This window comes from Aphelocoma coerulescens, chromosome 9 (assembly GCF_041296385.1).
Source record: "Aphelocoma coerulescens isolate FSJ_1873_10779 chromosome 9, UR_Acoe_1.0, whole genome shotgun sequence".
Lineage (NCBI taxonomy): Eukaryota > Metazoa > Chordata > Aves > Passeriformes > Corvidae > Aphelocoma > Aphelocoma coerulescens.
The window spans coordinates 17,970,947-17,995,953 of NC_091023.1; the positions used below are offsets into that span (position 1 = coordinate 17,970,947).

Genomic DNA, 25,007 nt, shown 5'->3' on the forward strand with positions numbered 1-25,007 from the left:
ATGGATATTACTTACTGGTCCACTGAAACCCGCGAGCTGCGTGATCATCAGACACACTATGGAAAGGATGAGCCTGGTGCGGCAGAAAATCCACACAACCCTCCGGAGAGAAGCATCATCAGGCCCACTTTCTTTCAGTTCTTCCTGCCACAATCTCTCCAGCCTAATAAAAACAGAAGACTCCTGTCATAAATTTTTCACCACGAGAGAAGGTACAGTCTGACAGGTACTTCTTTGTTAAAACTCTAAGTGCTGCCTAGCTCAGAACAACAGACAATAATATTAAGAGAAATAAATACATTCTAGTACATTCTGTAAGGTGAAGAGAAATATCTATGTAGTGTTACTCCCATAGGCCAGAGGGATGAAAAACACAAGGCTTTTTCTTTGCCTGGAGTCTCTTCAGCAATCTTAGTATATTGACTTGTCACAGCCTTTCTTTGCTGAACTGACTGAAGAAATTCTCATTAGCCATGGAAGGTTATCCCAATCAGAAGATGTGATCCACATTCAAATCACTTTGCTACTGACAGTATTACTTCTCATTATTTTAGCACAAGACTTTTTCCACTGTAGCCTTGAGAAAAAATTTTGTTTTAATAAAAAACAGATTAAAGGCATGTAAAATCAGAAGAATTACAAGACACTCCTGAAGATATAATCCTCTTTCACTGGAATCAGCAAGGCTACAGAAACTCTGCTGCATGAGAAAGTCATCTCTGAAAGATGAAAGTGAATTCCACCATTCTGAGAAAGGCAAAACAAAATATCAATGCTGCTTTTCTAGGGCAACACTATATCATTGCCTCCAAACTAACATATAATAAATGGAAACAAGAAAACAATAAGGAACTAGATGTCTTTACCTTCTACAATTGACATCTGAAGACTCATGCCTTGATAAAGACCATACATCATCCATAAACAATTCCCCTTTCTTGTATGCTCTGTGGGCCAAAGGAGTGAGCCAGGAGAAGGTCATGGAGGAGAAAAGCCCAGCATTATCAACAGGGTGCTGGTGTCTAAAAGAATTTTAAAAAAAATCACAAATAAAATGAAACAGGAAATGTAAATACTCAAGAAAAACAAAGCCTCCTCTCATTGAAAGCACTCAGAGTACCAAATGGTCCATGCCAGCCACACTTGCTAAACAAATTCTGATGTTTCCAGTACCAGTCAGCAGACCTACATCTGCGATTCTGCTTTGTGACTGGTTTGAAAAGCAAATGCTGTATCAGTTCTGTGGTAGCCTAAAGACGTACTTGGAAGTGGTCCGTATGGGTTTCAGTGCATTCAGACCATGGTGGTATTTGCCCTTGTGGTGCTCTTCGTCCAGCATTCTCAGCTGGGAATGCACAGAGGTGTCCAGTGGCAGGCCCTCTGCCCGAGCTGCTGCTTCCAAGGCATCCTGGCATTCAATCTGCTTTTATAAGAAAGACAACAGATTCAGACTTCAAAACTACATTTGAAGTCCATGACTCCCAACTCCAGCAATTTTGCACCTCTTTCTTCTGCAAATTTTTGTGCAACAACCACAATCATTTCAATGTCTTAGACCACAGGCTTCATCCTGGTAGCAAAGCCATGGAAGGCACAGGTTCTAGATCTGCATTAGACTGCTGCATTGGTAAAACATAAATTAATACCAGTATTGTGTCTCTGCATTCAAAGCATAAATGGATAGACCAGATTCATTCTGCCACAGGAAATACAATAGAGAAAAATTACAACATTAAGTACCTACAACATCAGGAAATCAATGACTGGCTTATGCAGTGAAATGAAGACATATTTTCTCGATGAATTTACACCCTCTTAGGATAATTTAGATATTCTTATCCACAGAAAATACAGAGTATTTTCAGAATTCTACTAAAGTCCCTTCTTCAAAAATACTTTAGATTAGATAAAAAAAACCCAAATACACACTAAGCAGAATTGTACTTCCTTTTATCATGTTTCCTGTTTTTTCTCTTTTTCCCTAATCTAAATGGAACAAAGATGACAATTTTCTCTGCTCCCAGGCACAGCTTCTCAATAGCTCAGCAACTTTAATAACCACCACTTACTTAAAAGGCAAACCTTATCTTGGGGAGGGTTTCCACAGCCCCAGTGAAAAGCAGACTTAAAAGCTAATCCAAGAGGAGAAACAGCAATGATACAGGATAGTCAAAATGTTGCAGAGTTCAAACAAATCTTTTGATGAGCAGCCAGATGTCACAAAACTACATAAGGAGATGAATTGTTATCTGTACTGGCTGAGGGCCCTCAACCAGTTCTGCTAGCTTAATGTGTCATTTATTGCAGAACCATGTTACCTGCTTGTATTCTAGTTTATTGCAGTAGAGCTAATTTATTTTTTTTTTTAAGTAATTTCTGGGGTAAAATTCTTCCTGAATGTCTTACAAAGATACTATGATTCTACTTTATTAGTTGCCTTATCGGAGCCAAATTACCTTATTTCCTTGAAAAGAAGCAACTATAATGCATTGTAGCCTCCTAAAAACAAAGTATCTGCAAACACTAAATGCAAGCACTTGATTCCTGACTTCCACATCATGCAATTTTTGTTGGAAATGCCACCATTTATCATAGGTTTTTTCTGTACCATGTTAATATGTAATAGTATAGCACACTAAGACACTGTTTCCACCCATGTGAAGAATGAGAGCAGGAAACTGATAATGTCATAAATCTGTCCCTTATTTACTTAACTGAAGTACTTAAATAGTGCCTAAGCATATAGTCAACAATCCATGGTTCTATCTCAAAATGCATATTTGCTAAGCTATCACCTAAAGCTATGGTAACAAAAGATAGCCAAATAACAAGAAAACAAAAGAACATTAAAACCTTATGACACATAGAGTGACTCAAAATTACACAAAACTTGAAGTCTGAATTAAAATACTTCTCACTCAATTTATATTAAATTACTGACTCACTAAGGCAACACAGCCTTTCTAAACCTATCCAAATCAGCATTAATAAAGGATCTGCCACAAATATTCCAAAGGAGTCAGTAGGGGGGAAGAGTTCTGCACCACTGCTTTTCTGGATACAGCAGAGGAATTCTTAACTGGTTTGTTGTGTTACCCTCATAAGAGGCCCCGGGCAGATCTGCCCAAACATCTTGCTGCTGGTAACACACTTGTTTCTAAGCAATGCCATAAGCTAGTTGCAGAAATATTGTTTTTCAGAGCACACAAAAGTGCCTATAAGTAAAAAAAAAAAAAGTCTTCCAAACCAGAAAACACTAAGTTTATGAGCATAAAAGTAGGTTTTCACCACTTAGAAACAAGAATACCTTTTAATAAATAAGTACAATTGCAAGGTTTTTAGGCAGTCCAAAGATAACGTTCATAAACAATCACTCTGAAAAATAATTAAACTCTCCAGAGCTGCTCAAGAGAATTCTCTCAGCAAAAGTGTAAAAGCTGCATTGATAAAGACTAGGGCACTGCCTCTGAAAGGCCTTTATAATGTCTTGCCATAGAGGCAAATACAAGCACAAACCCCTAGTCGACAGCATTGCTCATCTCCATCTTGGCAAGATTGTCAAAATCCCTCATGTAAGACTATCAAGAAACAAATGCCTCACACCACTGTACAAATGAGATTTAAGAACAACTCTACAGTTCTGCACAGCTCTTTGAAGATTAGAAAATCTTCAAAGAGTTTATCAGGAAGAAGTGAGGCTCCTAAGCTGTTCTACAATGCACTTCAGGAACAAAAGACTGAAGTAAAAAAACCAAACAACCCCAACACTGTTAATTTAGGTTTCTGATTAGGTTTCCTGATTGCCTGCATGTGCGTACAGTTTTCTTGGAAACCAATGCCTTGAGTCATTACTAATGTGCTACAACAGGCTCCGGCTCTGCTATTGAAATAAATGTCTAATAAACATAAAAAAAAAATAAAAATACACTTTTTCTAATTCATCAACTTATTAAAATGCCAATACAAGCAATGAACTGAGTGATACAACATAGTATTGGTAACTCCAAGGAAATGCTCGCAGAAACAAAACAAGCCTAAATCAAGTATTGTGAAGTGGAGGAGGAAGACACATTCAGACATTTCTTGAGAAACAGCAGATGACTACTCAGCATCAACAAAAGGTCAAAAAAAAAAAAAAAAAGAGAACTGTTACAAAAGACACAAAGGATAAAGCAGAAAACATTACCACACCACTTTAAAAACCCTAGGGTTTGCATCCTACACCAGACTCTGTCTCTTGTCACTTCAGTTCAAAAAGGGTATTAAACTTAGTTTCCTTGAGCAATGATAACAGTAGGGCTTGGAATAGCATAAACCTAAGATTTTTCAGCTGGATAGAAAAAAGGAATAAAGGTACAGGTATTTGAGAAGTCCATAAAATCTGAAGAAAGAACTAGAGAGTGACTGCCAACTGTTCTTACAACAAAAGAACAAGGCACACTTAAATTTAGAATTCTCTATCACAGGATTCTATAAAGTTCAAATACATAAATGGACTAAACACTGGAGAATTAAACTCACACGGGTTAAGCATACCATGGCTTACTAAACACATGACAGAGGGCAAGAACAACCATTGATGCAGCATCTATTAATAGCTGGTGGATGCCATATAAATTTTCTGCAGCCATAGGCATCTCTTAACAGAGCATAATATTATGTTCTGCACTCCACATGCCATGAAGCTCTGACACACCTGAGTACAAGCTGATATAATTCAATATATGACTATAAGAATTAACAGAATAAGAAAACAGTTAAAACTTTTAATCTTGGGAGCAATCCCCAAGAGTAGGGAGAGTACCAAGGAAGTATCACTGCACACATGATCTTCCTTCATGGGTGGGTCACAGAGGGGCAGAGAAAGAAAAGCACAGCTGGTGCTGCTACCACAGAGCACAGAGTACACCTGCTCCATCTGACTTTCTACAGCTTAGGAAAACAACAAAACCCTACCAGCACCTGTTAGCATGATTTCCTGGTCAAAAAATTGGTCATAGCAATGGTAAGCAAATAAGGTAATGAGAGAGTCAGAAAGATTTCATGGTTGGCTCAAGACATGACAGAAAGCCTGAGTGAGGTGAAGAAAATGAGTGGTTTAGGGGCAAGGGGAAACTATTTGCTCATTAAGTTAGAGACAGCCATACCAAACCCACAATCCGAGGTCATGAAAATGCAGGAAATTTACAAGCCAGGCTACAGAGCTGTCATATACATATGATGTCAGAAGTTCCATAGGAAGCAAGAAAGGCATGAGGGACCTTATGCAGAAAGGCAAGCAAACTCAAATATGTGAACTTGCACACTTCTGAAAGCCTGCTAAGCAGGCAACATGAGCATCTGAGGATGTGGAACAGGTAAAGAGAAAGGAGGGAGCTGTCATGTAGGTGGGAAGGAAAAAGCCACCCAGGGAGATTCTAGCCTTTCACACAGTCCTATTACAATTTCCTACTTAAGAGAAGGTAGCAAATTATTGGTTTGACAACTGTAACATCATACAACTGCAAAACCAGACAAGACCAGAGGCAAAGCAAAACAGATTTTTCCATCCCTTACTCGTCTTGCAGAGAAGAATTTGATGTGTGCATACAACCCAAACCCCAGCCACCAAACAGCTATTGTCCCTTCTTCCATAAGGCAGAACATCTTCCAGGGCTCAGATCACAGCAGGGAAGAAGCTGCATCTCTTCTGGTCCTACCAGGCAGCTGACAGGAAACTAGAACAGACCTATAACTGCATTTTTACTAATCCTTGCAGCTGACATAAAATACAAAAGCTACTGTGGTTGACTTATTATTACATAAAGTTAAAACTGTTTAAGTAGTAAAGGTCTCTGAGCTGGCAACACTGCAGAACAGGAACTCCCACCTCTTGCATTTAGCAGACAGAGCTCAGCAGGCCTCCTCATCCCTTTATTAAAGTTCCCAGCAAGGAGAGGCAAATGGGAAACCTACAGACCAGCACAATAGAGCTCAGAACTAGGTGGGCATGTGATGAGAAAGAATTATATGATCACCAATTCTGCTCAGTGCTTAAAGTATTCTCCATATTGCAACTCCAGGATGAAGAGCAATTTAAAAATACCTAAGACTTCATTAAAAGATTGGTGTTGCAAAACAAGATTAGTTATTAGTTTGTATGGGCAGGTAAAGGGAGGAATCAACTGTTCCATTTAGCTTAAGCACAACTACAATAAAACAAGAGTCTAGGAAAAGATTCTCTGAAGTTGTAATTGCATTCTTATTCCCAGCAATTCCTCTGAGTCCAAGTATAATCCCACTGGAAAGCAGTAAGGGGTATATACAATGCTTTTGCAGGTAGCACAGACAACCCCTAAAGCACTGTTGTTCAGACTGCAAGTCACCAAACCCAGGAGCATCTGAAAATTAAATAGGTTTGCAGGTCCAAACATTGTCAAGTCTGCAGTTGCTTGGTGAAGCAGCAAGTGCACTATGAACTTTATAGCCTACTAAGACAATTCTCTTCTCCTTTCACTGGATTTGATGCAGTACACAATCTATAAAAATATTAGCAAGGGGATTTGCAGCATTAGGCTCCCAGCTTTCTCTGTAGCTAGGATACTTTGTAATACCCTGCCTGATTAAAACATGAGCCTATTTAAGACTAGTTTGGTGTATCATCCACCCATACCAGCTGTCTCCCTGACACCGAGGCAGCAAGGAACAGGCACTGGGCTAGAACAGAGACAGTGGGTGTGAGGAAGGAGGCATTGATCCTTTAGGCACCTGCACACATTGATCACAAAGTACAGACAGCACAGCTGAATTCACACAGCACCAAGGTTAGACCATCAGATAGTGTCAGATGCCTAGAAATTATGGTTACACCTTCCAGAACTGCTGAAAAGAACCAGGTCAAGAAGCCAGAGCCTCCATTTTCTTCAACCTCCTGAAAAGGGGAGTATAAATGAAACCTCATGTCTCTGCTGCCTTCCCAGCTTATCCTACACTGAAGAACAGCTCTTCACAGCACCAAACACATACCCAAATGCAGGAATAAGTACAGCTGTGCCACATTTCTCTTAAGAGATACAAATTAACTGTTCAGAAACTCTGATTTACCACAACAGTTCAGAGATGGAAAAGCTTGAAGTCCAGCTATTCACTCTAGCAGAGTCACTTACATGTGACTTGATTACACAAGATCTGCCATTACTTTTCTGAGCCAGGATTAGCAGAAGTTGTACTAACACTGGCATCATAGTTTCAAAGCTAGCCTGAGTTTATGTACCCTCAGATTAAAGCAGAAGTCTCCCAGTAGTGCTTGGTACTGATATCAAGGCTCTGTAGCCAAACAAGGTCAGAGTATGCACATCTGATGAGCCTGAGTATTTTAGTCACATATATTGAGCACTTTCACTTGAGGCACAAAGTCCTTGGTGAGTACAGGTGTATCAGCTTCTTACAGGAATATTTCTTATTTTACCTTGCCCTTGAATTCTGGCCAGCATTAGCACTGAGGTGAGATGTTCTCAACTCTTTCCTAGCAAAACCACTTATTCCTGCAATCCAAGACATACAGTTTGGCATGAAGTGTTTATTTTAGGATTCTGCAACTTTAGCTGCTATCAGTGCATCTGATAAGCAGCTGCACACATGCTTAAGCTTGTGGTATCCATGAATCCCTGTCTTTTGTTTTACATTAAAACCAGTATTCATAATCTTGTAAGCAAAGGTCCTAAGAGCCATTCAGTGTACATTGATCATCCAGCACTGGAGCTACATAGCTCATGCACAGTGCCAGCAGACTCCAGACTGTGGAACTGGAAATAACCAGCTTTAGAATTAGCACCCTACACATCTCTGACTACAAAGATGAGAAACCAACTCCTCACTAAGCAAATCAACCTAGCACACCACAGGCTGAGAATCTGGCTCCTGCCTTGCTCAGGTAAACTCTGCTCTCCTGAACCACCCTGACAAGCTGCTGTATGCTGGGTGTGTTCCTCAGTAACAACCTTTACTCAGGCTATACTTAAGCCAGGTCACTGTAGAAGCTACACAGGTGAATTTTGTACAACATTTGGAGCATCCAGGGAGGCTTTGAACTTAAAACTTCTATTGAGTGGAATCACCAATGAGTGACAGCAGAAGCCTTGACACTGCAGCATTTATCAAGCCTAATACAACAATCTTGTACTGAGTTCACCTTCCTGTACACACACATGCTTCCAAAAGCAAGGGGCACCTTGCTCAAATGGCAAACAGTAATCTAGGAAGCTCAAACTAAACACCTCAGGGCTCTAAACACGTTGACTTTGAAATTCATTAACCTTCATCCTCAAAAACAACTGAAACACATTTTGTTTGTGGAACAGCTTGCTTGCAGTATGTGATTCAGAGCACAGCTAACTATCCCTTATCACTAGGATACAAATTTTCAAAAACTAATTACCATCTCAGTGTCCCAAGGCATCAGAACTCCTTGCATATATATGAGTTTTAAGTTGCTTCAAGCTAAGCTCACCAGTAGTTTGGGATAGGTGCAGTAAATATTTCTGGCATCTCTTAGAGCTGTACACTGAGTTTCTGAAACAGCCATAGAGCAGAATGTCTCCAGCACTAATATAGAACACTACAATGGAAAAGACACTGCCAGATTTCCTTCACTGATAGCTAATCTACTCCTTACACACTTTTGGTCATGAGCAGGCTGATTTAGAAATCTGCTCTGAACAAAGGAACAGCAACCAATAGTAGTCAAAAACAATACCAGCAAGTGGTCAGAGCTGAGGTTTTATAATGTGGCTAAGATTTAGAAAATGGCTGTGCATTAAGGAAGGCAGTCAAGTTCCAAAGGAAGCTGTAAATTATCCAGAATATCAATGTTCCTCTAGAAAACATCTCTGCCCAACCACAGATTTCACCTTTTTGTTCCTCCTATTAAGTGGAAGGCTTCTCCGATACCATAAACTCCCCTCCAAGTTTCAGATAAACTTTTGGTACATGACTGGCTGTGGATATGCTCCTTTCTCAGATGGTGATGTGTACATATATTCATGGCGGACAAGGTAAAGATACCCTTTCTTCAGTGTAGTTAGAGGGTCATCCTAAAGCATACACTAATAAACAATTCTAGGATCTTCTATCAAGTGATTCTTGACAGAATCACTTGATTCTCTGTGGTTACTCTGTCAGTGAGTGCTTTATTAGCAGAAGTTCAATGGTAAAACAACTTAAAAGAACATGATTGTAACCAATATATTCAGTTCTTTGGGGATATCATGGAATTAATGCATCTTTAGAAAGTACCATGAATGTTACTGCACCTAGTCTAATAGTGTTCAAAGTTTTCAAAGATAATAGAACTGCTGTAAAAAACAAATTTTAAAATTTTGCTTTCATTTCATTTGAAAAAGTTAAAAAAGAAGTGTTTACTTGGTTATGAAAATATGCAATCATCTGGAAAAATGCAGACGCATCCAGCAGCTTCAGCTACAAATAAAAGTTTATATTTAAGCTGTCTAGAACTGCTCTAAGCATGGAGTGCAAAAGCAGCAGTACCCAGGCTCACACTCACACCCCTATTTTTTACCCGTTGTTCAGTTGACTCAGATACTTCAAATGCTTCAGAGAGGTTGAGGCAGAATTGATCTATTTAAATACTCAGTGATAAATCACTTCAAAGCTATCAGTGCTTGAAGGATTTACATCAACTCCAGCAAGTTCTGATCACATTCCCTGCTGTCTTGGGCAAAAGATGTCAGAGACAAACCTGAAAAACAAGACAGCAAGGTAAGGACAGGAATATTAGTAGGGCTTCTAACAGCTAAAGTTAGCAACACATTTCCTGCATGTTTGAAGCAATCTCTACAGTTCCCCTATCTGGTGCCTTGAAATGCAGCAATTTGCACTTGAGATTTACCACAGATGCAGTCATTATCCTTCAGCAGCAAGAAATTAATCCTAAACAGTACATTCCAGCCAGAACTAACTACAGCTTGGAGCACAATTTGTAAATAAGTACTGTAGCATCATTAATACAGGAACTCAAATTCAGAAGCTCTGTATCATAGAAGCAGCTTGTTCTCATATCCTCCTCCACTGTAAATGTAATGGGATAGGGAAGCAAACTTCATTGCCTGCTATTCCATCAAATAAACACAAAAACCTACATCTGAGAAGAGCCTATTCCAAAAGCATTTCAAGAACAAATTATTTCTCTTCCTCATCTATCATTTTATAGCATATTTCATGGACACAGTGGGATCTGTCCTCCCCAGGACACACTGCTTCCATGAGAAAAACTACATACAATTACTTCAGCTGCAAGTTGAAGGGCACAGGCACATTCTGAGAACAGAAAGTCCTAAAGGCGTAAGTACAAATCAATATTTCAAAACATCCCTTAATTATTACTCACTGGTCACGTAACAGCTTTTACTACTCACTATAGTGCCAGGCAGCAAGTGCACCTACAAGTTCTCCAGCAGAGGCACGTCCCCACATACAATAAGCCCAATTAGTACGGTACTATGCAGTGGGAACATGTAGTTAAGACCCTGTTTTGTAAGCTACATTAAGGTCTCCAAAGACTTAAAAATCAATTGTTATCAGAACACATTGCAGACACTTATTCATGAGGTGAATATATGTATTCACAAGCTGAATAAATTTTTTTTAAAATTTCAGTCCCAAAGTGCCTGTTTCAGAGGTCCATATTTCTATAGCAACATTCCCATTAAGCACCAGGAAATGTTGGATTAGACCTACTTATATTGCAGAATTATTTCAATTATGATTCCAGGAAGCCTATTTGAAAAGCTCATGTCTTTCAAAGATGTGATCTTTCAAGCTGTGACCAAGCACCATTTAAGCGTCCAAGGAAAGAATTGCAAGTTTTTTTGCTATTGTCATGAACACACTTTACAGCATCCTTTCAGCAGGAAATAAACACAAGAATGGAGGTTTCAGGACAGAAAATGGAAAGCTGAATATAACCTTTATGCAATGCTAAGAAGAGAGACGTACAAGAAAGCTCTGGGACCTTGGCTCATTAGTAAAACATGGCTTTCACCTAAAAAGATCATGGTCAGAAAATCAACTAGATTTTTCTGCTTCAAATTAAGAAGGATGCAGAAAAAGCAGCAATATAGGCAACCAAATCCCCCAATGAGTCATATTATTGATCAGCCAAATGTCCTTGTAGCCCTGCCAGAAGTGGTCATCACCACTGGCCATGAACCAATGGCCCTTGACTACTGTCCCCAGAGCATACAGGATTCTTCTACCTCACCCTATAAGGCACCTGTGCAACATGTTAGCAAGAAGTCTACCTCATGCAGTGAAAGTCTGCTGCAAAACAGTCCCAAACCTGCATTCCACAAAGATCTGAAGTTAGTGGTGAAATAACAACCTACATCTCCTTGCAGCTTGTTCCTGGCAATACAGATCATGCTCACAGCTTAGTCATTTTCTGGTCAACCTAGTTCAAATCCTGAGCCAGATTTTCTACAAGAAATTTGAGAGTCACATCCCTATTGATGGTACACTGGACTCCATTGTCCAAATGACAGTTCCACTACAGCTTATCCCTCTGTCTGAACTGCTGTAGGACTGTGGTCTTACCCTCATCACATCAGCCCTCCATTGTGTTCTGCCACCAGCTGAGCCAAGTCAGTTTAGGCATCTAACCCAATCCAGGTTCCATAGAAGATACAGTAGCAAAGGACAGAGTCCCTTCTCTTCCCTTGAAACACCATTTACTTTACAGCTTCTACCCATTTCTTACGGGCAGAGGGAAAGTGCTTAACAAAACAAAGCTCAGCCTTATGAAAGGGAAGTCTTTGCTCTTCCCTAAGCCAAGTACCCTGCTGAAACCAGAGCTTGTTTCAACTAGAAAGGGGAAAACTTGGTACACAAACATGAATGCCTAACTTAGAGAAGATGCTATAAATACAGCTCCTTTTACTTAACCATAGTATTCTGCAAGTAAGCAGGATTTAACCTCACTGACATGTAGCAACAAATTCAGAGCTATTTGTGTCTGTGGACTGGATACACCTGAGATGCAAGGCTAGCAAAACAAAAATGGTACCAATGTCTGAGCTAGAAATTAACTACAACCTTGGCATACTAAACAAGATAACTACCAAGTAAAGTGGACAACCTATCAGAACCAGAAGATTCCACTAGCAAGACAAGTTAAGTTCATTCTTCTACTCAGAGAACAAACCAGATAAAGTTCAAGGTATGACTTGGGTAAGCCCTTTTCTTACATCAGTCATCACAATTTCACATAACCCCTGTTCTGCAATCAATTATCTGTGTGTACTACCCTGTAGTCATAGGCAGCATATCAAATGGCAGTGGTAGAAAGGTAAAAAAGACCAGCAATAGAGCTAAGCTGACCTGAAGCTCAGAGTTAGAGATTTTCATGCCAGGCTGTACAGACATGCAGGACTCAACTTACTTTCAGTCTCCACAAAAGAAAAAAAAAAGCCAAAACAACAACAAAAAACCACCCAAATATGCTGGTTTCATTATTTCATTTAATTAAAAATTTACAGGTAAGATAAGGATTTTTTCCTCTAAAAGTTAAACCCTGATTAGATGATGCAGACCAAAAGGGAGAGATAACATGCAATGATTACTGCTGAACTCCATTGCCACTGGTCAGGAAACAGAGCTGCCTGCCAATGGCATCACTGTTGTCACCAGTAATTTGACAGAGCAGATTTGCTACTGGACAGGGTAGGGTCGGTGGCAAGCCCATGACATCAACATAATAAAGGCTGTTAAAAATCCGCACCGTGACTCCGGAGGGCTCTTGGCTCTGCATCAGTGCCTGCTCTAATGCAATCAGACACTACCTTGCTCGAACACGTCAGCAGCACTGTGCTGAGTCATAGAGCCTGTGGGGACACTGGAGCTGCAGGGCCTGAGAGCGCTCGCTGCATTCAGCCTGATGCAGAGCTGGGATCTCCAATCCCAAAGCACAGCAGTGCAGCACTGGGAACCCCTCAAACCCAGTGAAACAAGGTAAGCCTTCAGCTCAAATACAGAGCATCTCAGCAGCTACTACAATGCAGCAAAGATTAAGCCTTTTTACAAGTCTTCACAATTCCTCCATACAAATACAGCAAGTTCCCCTATTTCCAACCCTCTCACACCAGTGCTGTCACAGGCAATCTATGTGGAATGACCAGCAACACATCTGCAAGGAACTCATCATTACAAAAATCACACAGAAGCACTATTAACTTTGTTTGTCTTCAGAAAAATCTACAGTGTGTGTATATATATATATATATCAGTCCTTGGAGTATTTCAAAAAAGGTCAAGAACATAAGGATATGCAAGAAAATGTTAGCTGCTCTGAATGCTAGCACTGGAATATCTTTAACCTTCCTCAGCTGGCAGGGCTTATTGGTTTCCGACCATATCTTTCACCAGTGTGGGTGTTTCCATTCCTCTGAGCCTTTTTTTCCCTGTAGCACTTGATAGTATATGCACTCTTCCCAGTGCAAACAAGCTCTAAAAGTTAGAAGCTCAAAACAATGACAGGCTAACTCTAAGCCAGTGGTTATTTTGAGACCCAGCTCTCAAAATAAACTAGGATTATGATGGTACCTCACCATGTTAAATACACAGATGTTCAAGAAAGTGTTCAATAATAATTACTTCCATCTGAGGGGAAAAGTAAAAAAGTCATGCTAGTCAAGCTAGACATCTGCTTTAGAAAATTAATCCTTGAAACAACCACAGCATGATTAAGAGTTTTTTCAGCTGCCAACACTGAATGGTGCATGATTTATGCTCAGTTCTTCACTGTTCTTGCTTGGTTGAAATGATTCTCTAAAATACAAAGATTTAAAACATTTCCTTGATTCACATCAATATCTGAATGCTAGAAAAAAAAAAAGTATGTTTTGTTCAAATTTTACTGAAAAGCCACATTTAAAAGTGAAAAATGCTTAATAGGTGCTCAGACCTGTTATCAAAATAGCTACAGCACCCCTTGGAATGACCTCTTCCACACAATAGGCAATATTCATTATTGACCTTCAATGCAGCAAATCTATATACAGCTGGCACAGCAAAAAGGCTGCTGCATACAATTTAATAAGCATAAAGACTGCAAAACAAACAATGAAAAAGAAACTGACCTTTAGTTTAGAATGCTGAAAATTAGACTCTTCCTGCTCTTCATGCTGCACCGAGTCAGCTCTCTCCCTCACACTTCTATACCCAGGACTGGGTATAATGTACTCTTTTCCTATGTCGATGTCTTTCATCTTCTGTAAACGCCAGGGTTTACACGTGTATTTTCACCTCAAGTATCTGAAAAATAATCAAATTCCCCTTCATTATGTGCTGTGCCTAATACACCAGTTACTTTTAGTCATCTATTTTCAAAGTTTATTTTTGAAATCAAAATCAGTAAGCAACTGTAAAAGAGTTATATTACAACAGGACTGTAATAACATAATTTTCAAAGTCCACACAAGACTAACTTCTCATGAACTAGTTTAAACATACCCTGAGGTAATCAAATAGTACAATGATCCTCAATGCACTAGAGTGCTGTCATACTTCCTCCCTTAGATCTCTGAAACACAATTATGCAATCTGACAGATTAAAGTAATAGATACAGCATTTAGCTGAAAGCTGGAGAAACTTGACTGGGAAGATCAAACCCCAAAATCTTTTGTTAAGAGTCTGAAATTGCATATATCCAATAATTTATCAGTACAAGTTTCGCAAAACCAATCCCTCTATAAAATTAGTCAGTACAAACACTCCAGAGAAAACTTCATCCCTTCTCTATAGCACTGCTCACTTACTCCATATGCTTGAGCTATCTTTAAGTACAGCCATGCACAGGAATGAGTCACGCCTTCAGTGCTGCAGGTTTCCACTCAGTCTATCAAACTGCACTGAAAGGTCAGAAGAAGAACCAGAGTACCGAAGACAAAATCGCTCCCCACTGCGAGACTCTGTTTTATAACTTCGCTTTATTGCATTCTGCCACCCGCCTTCAGCTAAGGCGATGGGAGACGCCTGGTTGCACGACGCTGGTCAGACTGCACCAGCAGCTCTGCCCGGGTGCGCGGGGCTGCCACGGCTCCGCCGCTGCAGCATCGCCGCCTTCACCGCCACAGACACCGCGGGGCCGAGGATGCTGCGCCCGCGGGCTTCGCGTCCCTCCCGCGGCGGGGATGCGGGACAGCCCCCGCGGCCGGACGTCCCTCAGCAGCCCAGGGGGAGCCCCCCTCCGCTCTTCCCCCGCCTCCCCGTGTCTCCGCCGCACTGGCGTAAATACAGGAGCCGCCCCACCCTGGGACAGGTGCTCCCCGGCTGCAGCCGAGGCGGGACGGAGCGCGGCGGGAAGGGACACCGCGCAGCCCTTTCACCAGGAGCGAGGTGAGGGTGCTTCTCGGCCGGGCTCCTGACAGGAGAGAGGACGGCAAAGCCGCCTCCTCACCACACAAAGGTTCACCCGCCCCCGGTACCAGCGCCGCTCACCTCCGCCCACCGACGACCCCGCCGCAGCTTCGCCGCTCCGCGGTCGCGAACCCAAACAACGCCGCTTATAGCGGTTCCGGCGTCCCCACTGCGCCTGCGGGCGGGCGCTGCGGCGGCCGCTCCTTCCTGGCGCCCCACGGGAGATGTAGTCCGCGCCCCAGACTGGACACTCATTGACTGCCGACAGTGAACTACATTTCCCTTAAGGCCCCGCGCGGGCCGGCTGCGTTTGGCCGCGCCCCCGTCCCGCCGCGCCCCGCCCAGCCCCGTCCCGCCGCCGCTGCCGCAGCGTGGGGGGTCTGGAACGTTCGCCGCCCGCCGGGGCGGCCCCGCGGCGGGGCGGGCGCACTGGGGCGTCGCGCACCGCACTGAAGCGGGGCACCGCACCTCTCCGCTCCTCACCGCTCGGCAGGGTGGCAGCGCAAAGCAATGCAATGCAGTGCAATGCAACGCAGCACAACGCAGTGCCGTGCTGAGCCGTGCCGTACCGGGCGGTACCGTGCGGTGCGGGAAGGACGGGTCCTTCTACCGAGCCACTGCCGGTGGGAAGAAACGGGGTCTGCTCTGTTCGGACGTCGCACGCAGAGCCGAAGGGCTGGCTCCGTGCCGGAGAGGGCGAGAGGTGTCTCGATTCCCTCCCGTCGCGGCGCTCCCGGAGCGGGGGCTGCCGCAGGGCGCTGCCCGGTTTGCAGAGGCGGAGCGGCGGCCGGTGCTGGCGGCCAGAGCAGGAGGGATGTTGGCCCCTCCTGGCCGGCCCGCGGCTCTCAGCAGCCTGTGCCTCGCTGCCGGTTATCTAAAGCCCCTCGGCCGGGGAAAGTACGACGTGCCCGTATCTGGGGCTTAACCTTGGCCGCAGCCGGGGCCGCAGTGCCGGCTCCTGTGCTCAGCGGCCGTGCCCCGGGAGCCACTGCCGCAGGCCTGCGACGCGCTTCCCAACGAGCCGGGGGTGATTCCTTTGCCAAGTCCCTGCTGTGCCACTCCAGCTCCTGTTCAGACCACCTAAAGGGACGGGGAACTTGTCCCAGGGCTTTCACAGCTAAGCTTAGCCCGCTGAAAGGGATGGAGGCTGCGGCTGTGTGTCCCTGTGTGGTGGTGGCTGAGGGCCAGCAATCCTGCTCCCCCAAAACAGTGTGACACAGGGTGTCCAGCCCCCGCCTCAGGGGGAGTCAGTGAAGAAGGAGATGGACACAGCTGCGTTTCCTTTCACAAAGGGCTGTAAATATCCTTAACAAACCCTGAGCTGTAGCTTTTCCCCTGCTGCGTTTAAATACCCTGTCCTCAGCTGACATCTTCCTTCCACCAGCCAGATTTGGCTGATGTCTCATTTAAGTGGTTTATATAACGAGTGCCTGTTTGCACCGCAGTCCTTGCTCTCCTGTCAGGAATGTTTGTGAGAGTCGGTTTGATAGAAATGCTGAAATGAACTCAGGTAAAGAAGGGAGATGGGAATCTGAAAATAAAAGTGGACCAAAATATTCCCTCCAAGCCCACAAGCCAGCAGTACAGGTAAAAGGTGTGACCATGCAAGTAACAATTCAAGGACACCCTTAAGGTACCAGAGAATCCCTGCAGAGCCCCCTGACACATATGGTCACACAACCTGCAGACCTCTGACTCTATTGCTGGAAAAAAATGAGAATCAGCTCTGTTGCAGGTGCCCTTAACATTTTGGGACAGGGGAACTGACAGACACACATACCTTGCCCTGGTACAGCAGCCAAGAACAAATGTAGCTGCTGCATTTTTCTGCAGTCTCTTCCTCAGAGCTCACAATCATGCAGTTTCAGATTGGTTTGACTGGCATTTTACTGGGGAAGGAGTTCAAGGTGCACTTCATGCTTTATAAATGCTATGTCCCAGCAAAATGTGGATTTTAAGATCCAGGAAGCAATTTACAGTAAGTCCCTGAACAGTCATTAAACTGACCTTTGTTTGCATCAAACACACTGGAGTGTAGGCGTGAGGAGATGTCCAAATACTGACCTGTGTAGTTAAACAGCATAAACAGAAAGGACAAAGTATGAATGATGGTGAAAATTAAACTGTGTTAAAGCTTCAAGGTGAATCCCTGATATTTTAGGTTGTTGACCTGAAATTGTTCTGAGTGTGAACATGTCTTTGGGCCCTGGGCTGTAGAAGCAAACAGAGCTGCTTTTTGGAGGTGGCTGGCTGTTTTTGAGCTGCTGACATGTTGAAGCCCAAAGGCTCTAGATCACATGCCTGGAGAGGAAGAAGAACATAAAACTCCGTTATGCCAAAGTCATCACAAAATGTGTTCTGAAAGATGAGCAGAGACTGTTTAAGCCAAGGGAGCCAGAGCCCTGCCTATACTTGTTCTGTCCTCTATCTCTCCAGTGCTGGAGGAGGTCTGAGAGTAAAAGGGAGGACATGAGTGTGAGTGCTAGTAGAAAACTGCTGGTAAGTAATGATGTGTGCACTCCACTCAGACTAGCTCTGGGCAATGGCTGGCAGTAGCATCAGGACTGTTTTCACACCTGTGGTCCTACGAGTACATACTCCCTTAGTACGGCGGTGGGATGAAATGCTTAAGTAGGCATAACCCAGTTTTTAGTGTGTCACAAGTCTCCTCCAGCATTTGTTCTGAAGGCTATAAATGTACTGGTGCTACCAGCCAGAGGAGTTACATCTTTAGCTCCAGTGGCAGCAGCTAATGCTTTTAGTGCTGCGAGTCCTGGATTCATCCCTGAGGGATGGCAGCTGTTACATAAACAAGGCCTGTACAGTATTAAAACTTGCCCTAATTCAAGATCTGGGATTTGCTGTAATCAGCCCTGACTGCAAAAGAAAAGCAGAACCAGACCAAAGAGCCAGCAGCAGCTTCAAAGCCAAGGCCTGCAGACTAGGGCGAGGAAGCAACACCTGACAATTAGTTTTCTTAAAGGTGTCCAGTATCTGCTCCACTCCACCCCAAAACAACCATCAGCAACAAATCTAAAGCAATGCTTGAAACAAACTGATTTGAGCCATTGGAGCAGAAAATGGAGCATCTCCACATTGATCATGAAAACCAAGGCTCAGTTTTGTGGGAGTGTTGGCCTTTGTTCATATCTCTCCTACTACATCTTCCCGATAGGATCTGAGGGACCTGCTTCTGTCTTTTGGGGAACTGGAGCATGTACTGCCCAGGTGAATAAACTGAACTGAGCCCTGGATGGACACAAAGACAGACTTCTCAGGAGATCTGAGCTTGAGGAGCATGGCTGCGCTCAGCACTCAATGTTTGGGTCCATATCATTGCAATTAAGACCAGCCATGCGAAACCCTGTTATACACAGGACTGGGAAGCAGAGAGTTTCTTATGTGCTGAAGGAATGCAAATGCCTGGTGAGCCCAGAAGATTCTAGCTGCAAAGGTTGTGTGAGGGACTAATGGCATGGTGCAGTCAGCATTTTACTAGTGGTAAAATAATGCAATGAGGCACTGAGATAAAACAGCTTTTCTCCTTACCCTGAAAGAAAAGCTGTTCCCCAAAGAAGCAGCACAATGTGATTGGACTGATGTCCATGGAATTATGTAGAGCACCAGCTCACCTCTGGAGAGCTAGCAGGAGTGGAGAACTGTCACACCAGACCTGCCAACTGCCCAATGCCTCCTTTTAGGGCCATGAACTCTGCAAGGTGGCTGGGTAACACAATATGCTTTGGTCAGTGTGGATGGTCCTTGAGGTGGGTGTCTTCCTTTGAGACAAATCTGGACACCACTGGGAAGAGCAGTTCTTCCCCCTCTCCCAAATCCCCTTTCCTATGTGCCTCATACCCAGAGGACATAATCTTCTTACCCTTTCCCACTGGGATGCTTGATCCAGGGTGCTGACACTTGCATTTTCAGCATGAGTTTCCTGAGTGTGTCCCTCCTGATGAGCATGCTGACAGTTGTTATGCTTGCTAGTGCTTTTTTACTCTCTTGCTGATCAGAGCTCTCAGCCATGAAGTGCAGAACTCACAGATTAATTGGACAGCTCAAGTAGAAGTCCTGTGACCAAATTTAGCCTGTAGCACTCCAAACCGTAACAAGTCCAGAAACAGGGAGGTCTGAAGAGACTGCATTATCAGCTTGTTCATGATTCCCTATCCCTGTGCAGTGGCCAATCTTTTATTGTCCATCATGTCCAGGTCTCCCTCCCACACACATCCTGTCCAGGACTTTGAGCTCCCAGAGCAGAGTGAAAAATTTCCCATTGCACTGCAACTACTTCAGGTCACTCTTCTGGAAAGCAATAATTTAGCCTCAGCTGGGCCACATGAGCCACCAACCCATGTGGGCAGCTTGGCAGATTGAAATAAGCTGCCCACATAGGTAGGTATAGGTTGCCAACAACTGGAGAGTAAAGAGACATTGCTATTCATTTTCCTTTGTATCTTACTTACTTTCTTACTTACTTACTTACTTTCTTATTTACTTACTTACTTTCACAGTTCCAGAGGAAAGAAAAATTTTGTAGCAAAAGCATCAACAAGAAGATCACTGAGGGCAGTCATTGTTAATCCATCATCCTTAGGCTACAGAGTTAACATCCCGTTGAGGAGCCAGGGAGGGGGACAGAAGTCAACAACAAGTACCAAACCACTACACAGGGCTGTCACAGGCTGCTGTGTCTTGCTCAATCATTCCTCCCTTCAATCTCACTAGAAAGTAAACAATTTGCGGACATCGGTGGGCTGGGTTTGTCACTTGAAAACCACAGTCCAGTTTCCTGCAAACAATGATGTTAATAATCACCAATAACATTGCATAATAGGTCATTATCACAGCAAGAATTGGGTACAGTTGCTTTTAATTCAAGAAAAGTTATGGTATCTAAAGGATTTGCTCATGGCTTGCAATTGAAGAACTAGAGGCACCAATACTCCCTGCACATATTCAGTGCTGGTAGCATCAGAGTCTTCCTAAATATCCTGCTGCACTGGTCTGGAGAGGGTCATGAGTGCTGCCCTCCAAGCTGCCTGCAGCAACACCTGGATAGACACAACTGTCTGTGCTGTGCCAGGCATCTCCCTGTCTGCTGGACATGGACACTTGTCCACAAGACTATGCACACAGCACCATACACAATTCATGCTTACCTGGCTCCATCCAAACCCACAGTGTGGGGCTGATAACCTCCCTACATGGACCTGGTACCAAAACCTTTCCCCCATCCCAGTCATAGCTGCACAGAGAAGGATTAGCACACTTGGAGCATTAAACACCCAGTGCCACGAGCCAACCATTTCCTGGAACTCAGTGTTTTGCATGTGGCTGCTCTGATTTTCAGGGTGTGTGAGGCACAGGACCTTGTGGGATGCTCAAGACCTAATCAACACCCCAGGAATCCCTTGTTTCACAGAATGGACACTCTCTGAGCTCTCCCTTTTTCATTACTGCAGTCTCATTGTGCTTACAGCTCTGCAAATGACTCATTCAGGCATTCAAGTTCATGTGCTTTATGTTGGTTCAGTGCTGAACAAACTGTGTTGCTGATCAGAAACTGGTGAGAGTGAAGGCCAGCTCACACAGCACAGTGGAGTGCCATGATTTCCCCGCCCTTTCCCCAGAAAAATACTCAAGAGGGATATGATGTGTTTGGAACTAGAGAAAAGAGGAATCTTCCTCTTTCCTCCTGACCTGTTTTAGGAGAAGGAGTTCATTAATATCTTAATACACCTGTGCATTTGGCTTTCCTGGAAACAAACTGTACTTGCTTGATGTTTGTGCAAAGCTGTTGGCAGTGTGGGCGTTCACATTGTGATTATGTTTCAGAGGATGAGGCTCCTAAGCTGATCCAGGCAGAGATACCACTCCAGGCTACAGCAGTACCACCCATTGCCTTTCCGTCAGTTCATGTGGGAGGATGAACCTTCCTAGCCAAGCTAACGGTGTTTTACTCTTGTTCTCAACAGCTTCTACAAATAGCCATGCTTTTGCAACAAATGCCTTTTGGTGTTATTTTTCTTTTTTCAGGTTTTGATCATCCTGCCCTCTTTCTGCAGCATTTATGCTTGTAGAAGTGCAGGAGTAAAAGGTGCAATGCTGTGCTGTATCACACAGATTAAATTTGGTTTGTAATTCATCATTCAGGCTGGAAGGAGAAAGCACTGAAAAGTACCTTATATGCTACTTTCTTTGTGTTTTGGGAGAGTAGGATACAAATAAAACCCTCCCAACACAATTAGCAGCAACTTGTTCAGAACTGTTATTTTCTTACAGGTTAAAGCAAGAAGGTTTCAAAGTTGTTACAACGTTTGAAGTGTAATCCAGCACAGAAAACCAGTTCAAGGCAGTTTGTACCTGGACTGATCAGTCGATTTTTCTTCTATAAACCTGATGGTTCAGAGGACAAGATCAATTCAAGAGCAAAGAACTGCCCAGGGACCAGAAGCCGGTGCAGACCTACACAAGTAGCAACTTTTGTGATTTCTACGCCTTGCACCACACCCACGGTTAATGAGTAATCGATAGAAGTCAGCAGCACGGGTCAGGCTGGAACCTGCCTGCTCTCGCTGGCACAGAGCACTGCGTTGTACAGCTGGTTATTTGATGAAATTAGTGGAAAGGACAAACAATGCTGTGATAAGCTGGAGATGTGTCTGGATGAGCATTAATGGGCTGGGATGCATTCTAACTGTACCACTCTGGCTTTGGGAGTTAGGTCCTTTCAGCTGGACCCCTGGTCCATTTCCCATAGGCCGCAGATGTGCAGCAGTGGCTTTGGTTAGCCTGAGACATGCAAGGAAAAACTCCTCTAACCTCTCTCCAAAAGCAGCCCAGGATTGTCCCCAAGCCAGGACACTGAAAAGAGAAACAGCCACATCAGAGTGTTATGTTCAGTTCAGTTTGATTTTCTGAAACAGTTTTCGGGTTGGCCAAGCAGCGATGGCTGGGGCATACGTAGGCTGTGGCAGGGGGAACTGGTTTAAACCTCACAAAAACCAGAGGTGGTGGCCAGAGCATGATGCAGCACGACCTTCCCATTGGCTCCCAGGGACACGGTCACAGTCTGCTGCCAGGGCAAAGCGCCCTCTATCCACTCCTCATCTGCCTCTGTGAAAACAAAGCTGTGGGTCCACTGAGGTGAAAGTGTCACTGCTTCCAGCTGCATGGAAACAGCAGAGCCAGGCACAGCAGCAAGGTCACTTGGCTGGCCTGTATTGGGATGGGGGTTTCTTTGAGTTGGCTGCTTATGTGGCTGTGCAGGGCCCGCTGGATGGGCGCCATCAGGATGTACCATGGGAAAATGAGTGTGGATGCAGCAGTGACAGCCCTGTGTAAGAGTGCAAAGTGCTGCCTCCTGCTGCTCTCTCTGCAGCAGCTGCAGCTCCTCTGAGTAGCTCCTGCTCCATGAGCTGCACATCAGACATGGACAGACACCACATCTTTCATCTTCTAGCAGATGATGAGCTTGCCACTAGCCATGTCTTCGCTCCTGTTCCCCTAAATCCTCCCCTTTTCCTATTTGTTGTGAAGTCACCCTGCCAGCAAAGGGTCTCGGTGATACTGCATAGCAGTGACATCCAACACCTTCCTCTGCTGCTCTGTCCTCCTCCAGGACAGTTTATGAGTGCCATCAGCTCTCTCACCACCTGTTTTCATCCTCTGCAGAGATGCTTGTTGATGGCAGCTCAGCTGGTCATTATGTACCTCACATCTGTGTCCTTCCCCACTCCTGGGAAGGCGGGATGCTTCCCTGGTGCCTGACAATGGGAATGTAAGGAAAGCAACATTGCAGGGACTGCCACTACCACTGGAGTCAAAGCCCCTGTTTCCCCACGTGTCCTCAAACTCCGGGGCTTTTCCATAGTGGACATACAGCCAGCCTGTGTTTGCCTCCATTCTCTCAGGTGTCCTTCTCAGACACATGGAACAGATGAGCCAGCCTCAGCAAGCACACAGCAAACAGCCCGTGGGGAGAGGGCTGTTCTGTCCCACTGGAAACAGCATAAACAGCATGAACGAAAAGGACTTCAAAAAAAGGGGAAAAATAATTAAAAATGCTGGAAGCCCCTGGCAGTGCCTGGAATCCCACATGGTGGAGAAAAGGCCGTCTGGGATGCCAATTTTGGAACTCACCAGTGTGATCAGCCAGTTTTAGAAGCAAATGAGGACAGCCAAGGTCAGAGAGCGTTGGGCCTCTGGGATTGTTGCTGTGCAGCTGAAAACTGGGGAAAAGAGGAAGCTGCAAGTCAAACATAGCTCTGTCCTTGCTGCTGCAGCTGGGACTGGGGCTCTCCCAGGTCCCAGGGTAGCCAAGCCCCAGGGGCTGGCCTGGCTGCACACAGGAGTAATGGGGGCAAGAAGCCGGGGTTTTTTGGAGACTCCTGCTTGGGGTTGCAGGGGAAGGCAGGCAGTTCTGTGTTCAGAAAGCAAGGTGATGGGAACTCTAGGGAGCAGTGAGTAATTATCAGGGCTTGGGAGACTTGCTCTGTTCTGCTGCTGGGGGAGAAAGCAGAAGAGACAGTTGTCTCCTGCTTTTCCCTCCCAGAAAGAGCAGTAGGTTTCCTGGGGGTTCCTCAGACAGCTCCCTGTCTACATCTTGTTTTGCTGAGCTAATTGCTTTTGCTTCCTCAGGAAGTGCTGCCTGATCACCAGCAGCCACCCTGCACTGCCATCACAGCCCCCAGGCTCCTCAGGAGCCCCATGCTCCCCTCTGTGCATTGCTAACCCCAGCCCCCACAGGGCTTGTCTGGGACTGGCACAGTGAGTGCTGGATGAGCATATGTGTCCTGGTCGACTCTTGGCCCCTGAGAGGTGGATTAGAGCCACAGTGCAAGGAGGCTGGGTCTCAGTCTGGATGGCCATGACACTCATTCAGACCTCCTCTTATTTCTTCAACCAGTGGGACCATGGGGACACCCATTGTGGGACACCAAAAAATTTGGGACAAAGCCTAGGCAACAGCCTGGGTTAGCCATGGTGAAACCTGCAGTGAATATGTACCCCAAAAGGAAATACTGATCAGTCTGAAACCTTGAGGCTGTTAAGGCTGCAGAAATCCCTGAAAAGGAAGGCATATGTCTGGCGTAGGTTTGTTTTGCCACCCAGAGCCATGTCATGTGCCTGTCCCATGTGCTGCAGGCGGGGACAATCCCCCAGCTGTTCTGAGGCACAAATAAGAAAAGCCCCCTGTGTAATCATGGCTTAGGTCAACTGGAAACAAGGCACTCCAGCTGCTGTGTGCTGCTCTCCATCACAACTTGGGAGGACAAGAACCACCCCAGCCGTGGCTGCAGGGAGAGAACAGCACTTAAGGAGTGGGAAGCAGCTCAAGGGTCTGCAGCCTGGTTAATTCAAAGCAAAGACCCACAACACTTAGAATAACAAACACAGCCTAATACTGACAACCACAAAAAAATAGCCCAGCCCCCAGACTCCCCCTGCCCTTTCCCCATGACTGGGACTGCAGCACAGGGGAGCCAGGAGATGTAAAGCCCTTGAAGTATCAGGACCACCGCCTCCGGAATGCAGTTACAGGGTAAGAGCAAGGAGACAGTGGTGAATTCTTAGGTGGTCAGCAGCTTGT

The 25,007-nt window shown here is 44.6% G+C and overlaps 1 protein-coding gene across 7 annotated transcripts in view; it reads right to left on the reverse strand.

Moving 5' to 3' along the window:
* ABCC5 (ATP binding cassette subfamily C member 5) overlaps positions 1-15,594 on the reverse strand; it is a 70,329-nt gene extending 54,735 nt beyond the window's left edge. For 2 of the 7 annotated variants that reach the window (XR_011152647.1, XM_069023954.1), the window contains exons 1-5: positions 15,491-15,594; positions 14,130-14,304; positions 1,263-1,423; positions 867-1,022; positions 16-163 (exon numbers count right to left, since the gene is read on the reverse strand). Coding sequence is in view for 6 of the 7 variants with exons in the window: in XM_069023954.1 (XP_068880055.1) it covers positions 16-163; positions 867-1,022; positions 1,263-1,423; positions 14,130-14,258 (594 nt within the window). In the remaining variant the exon portion in view is untranslated. Of the gene's footprint in view, positions 1-15; positions 164-866; positions 1,023-1,262; positions 1,424-9,556; positions 9,737-14,129; positions 14,305-14,808; positions 14,960-15,490 lie in introns of those variants that run through there. The other 5 variants (XM_069023956.1, XM_069023955.1, XM_069023959.1 and 2 more) reach the window with 5 other exon arrangements.
* Positions 15,595-25,007: the final 9,413 nt, after the last annotated feature.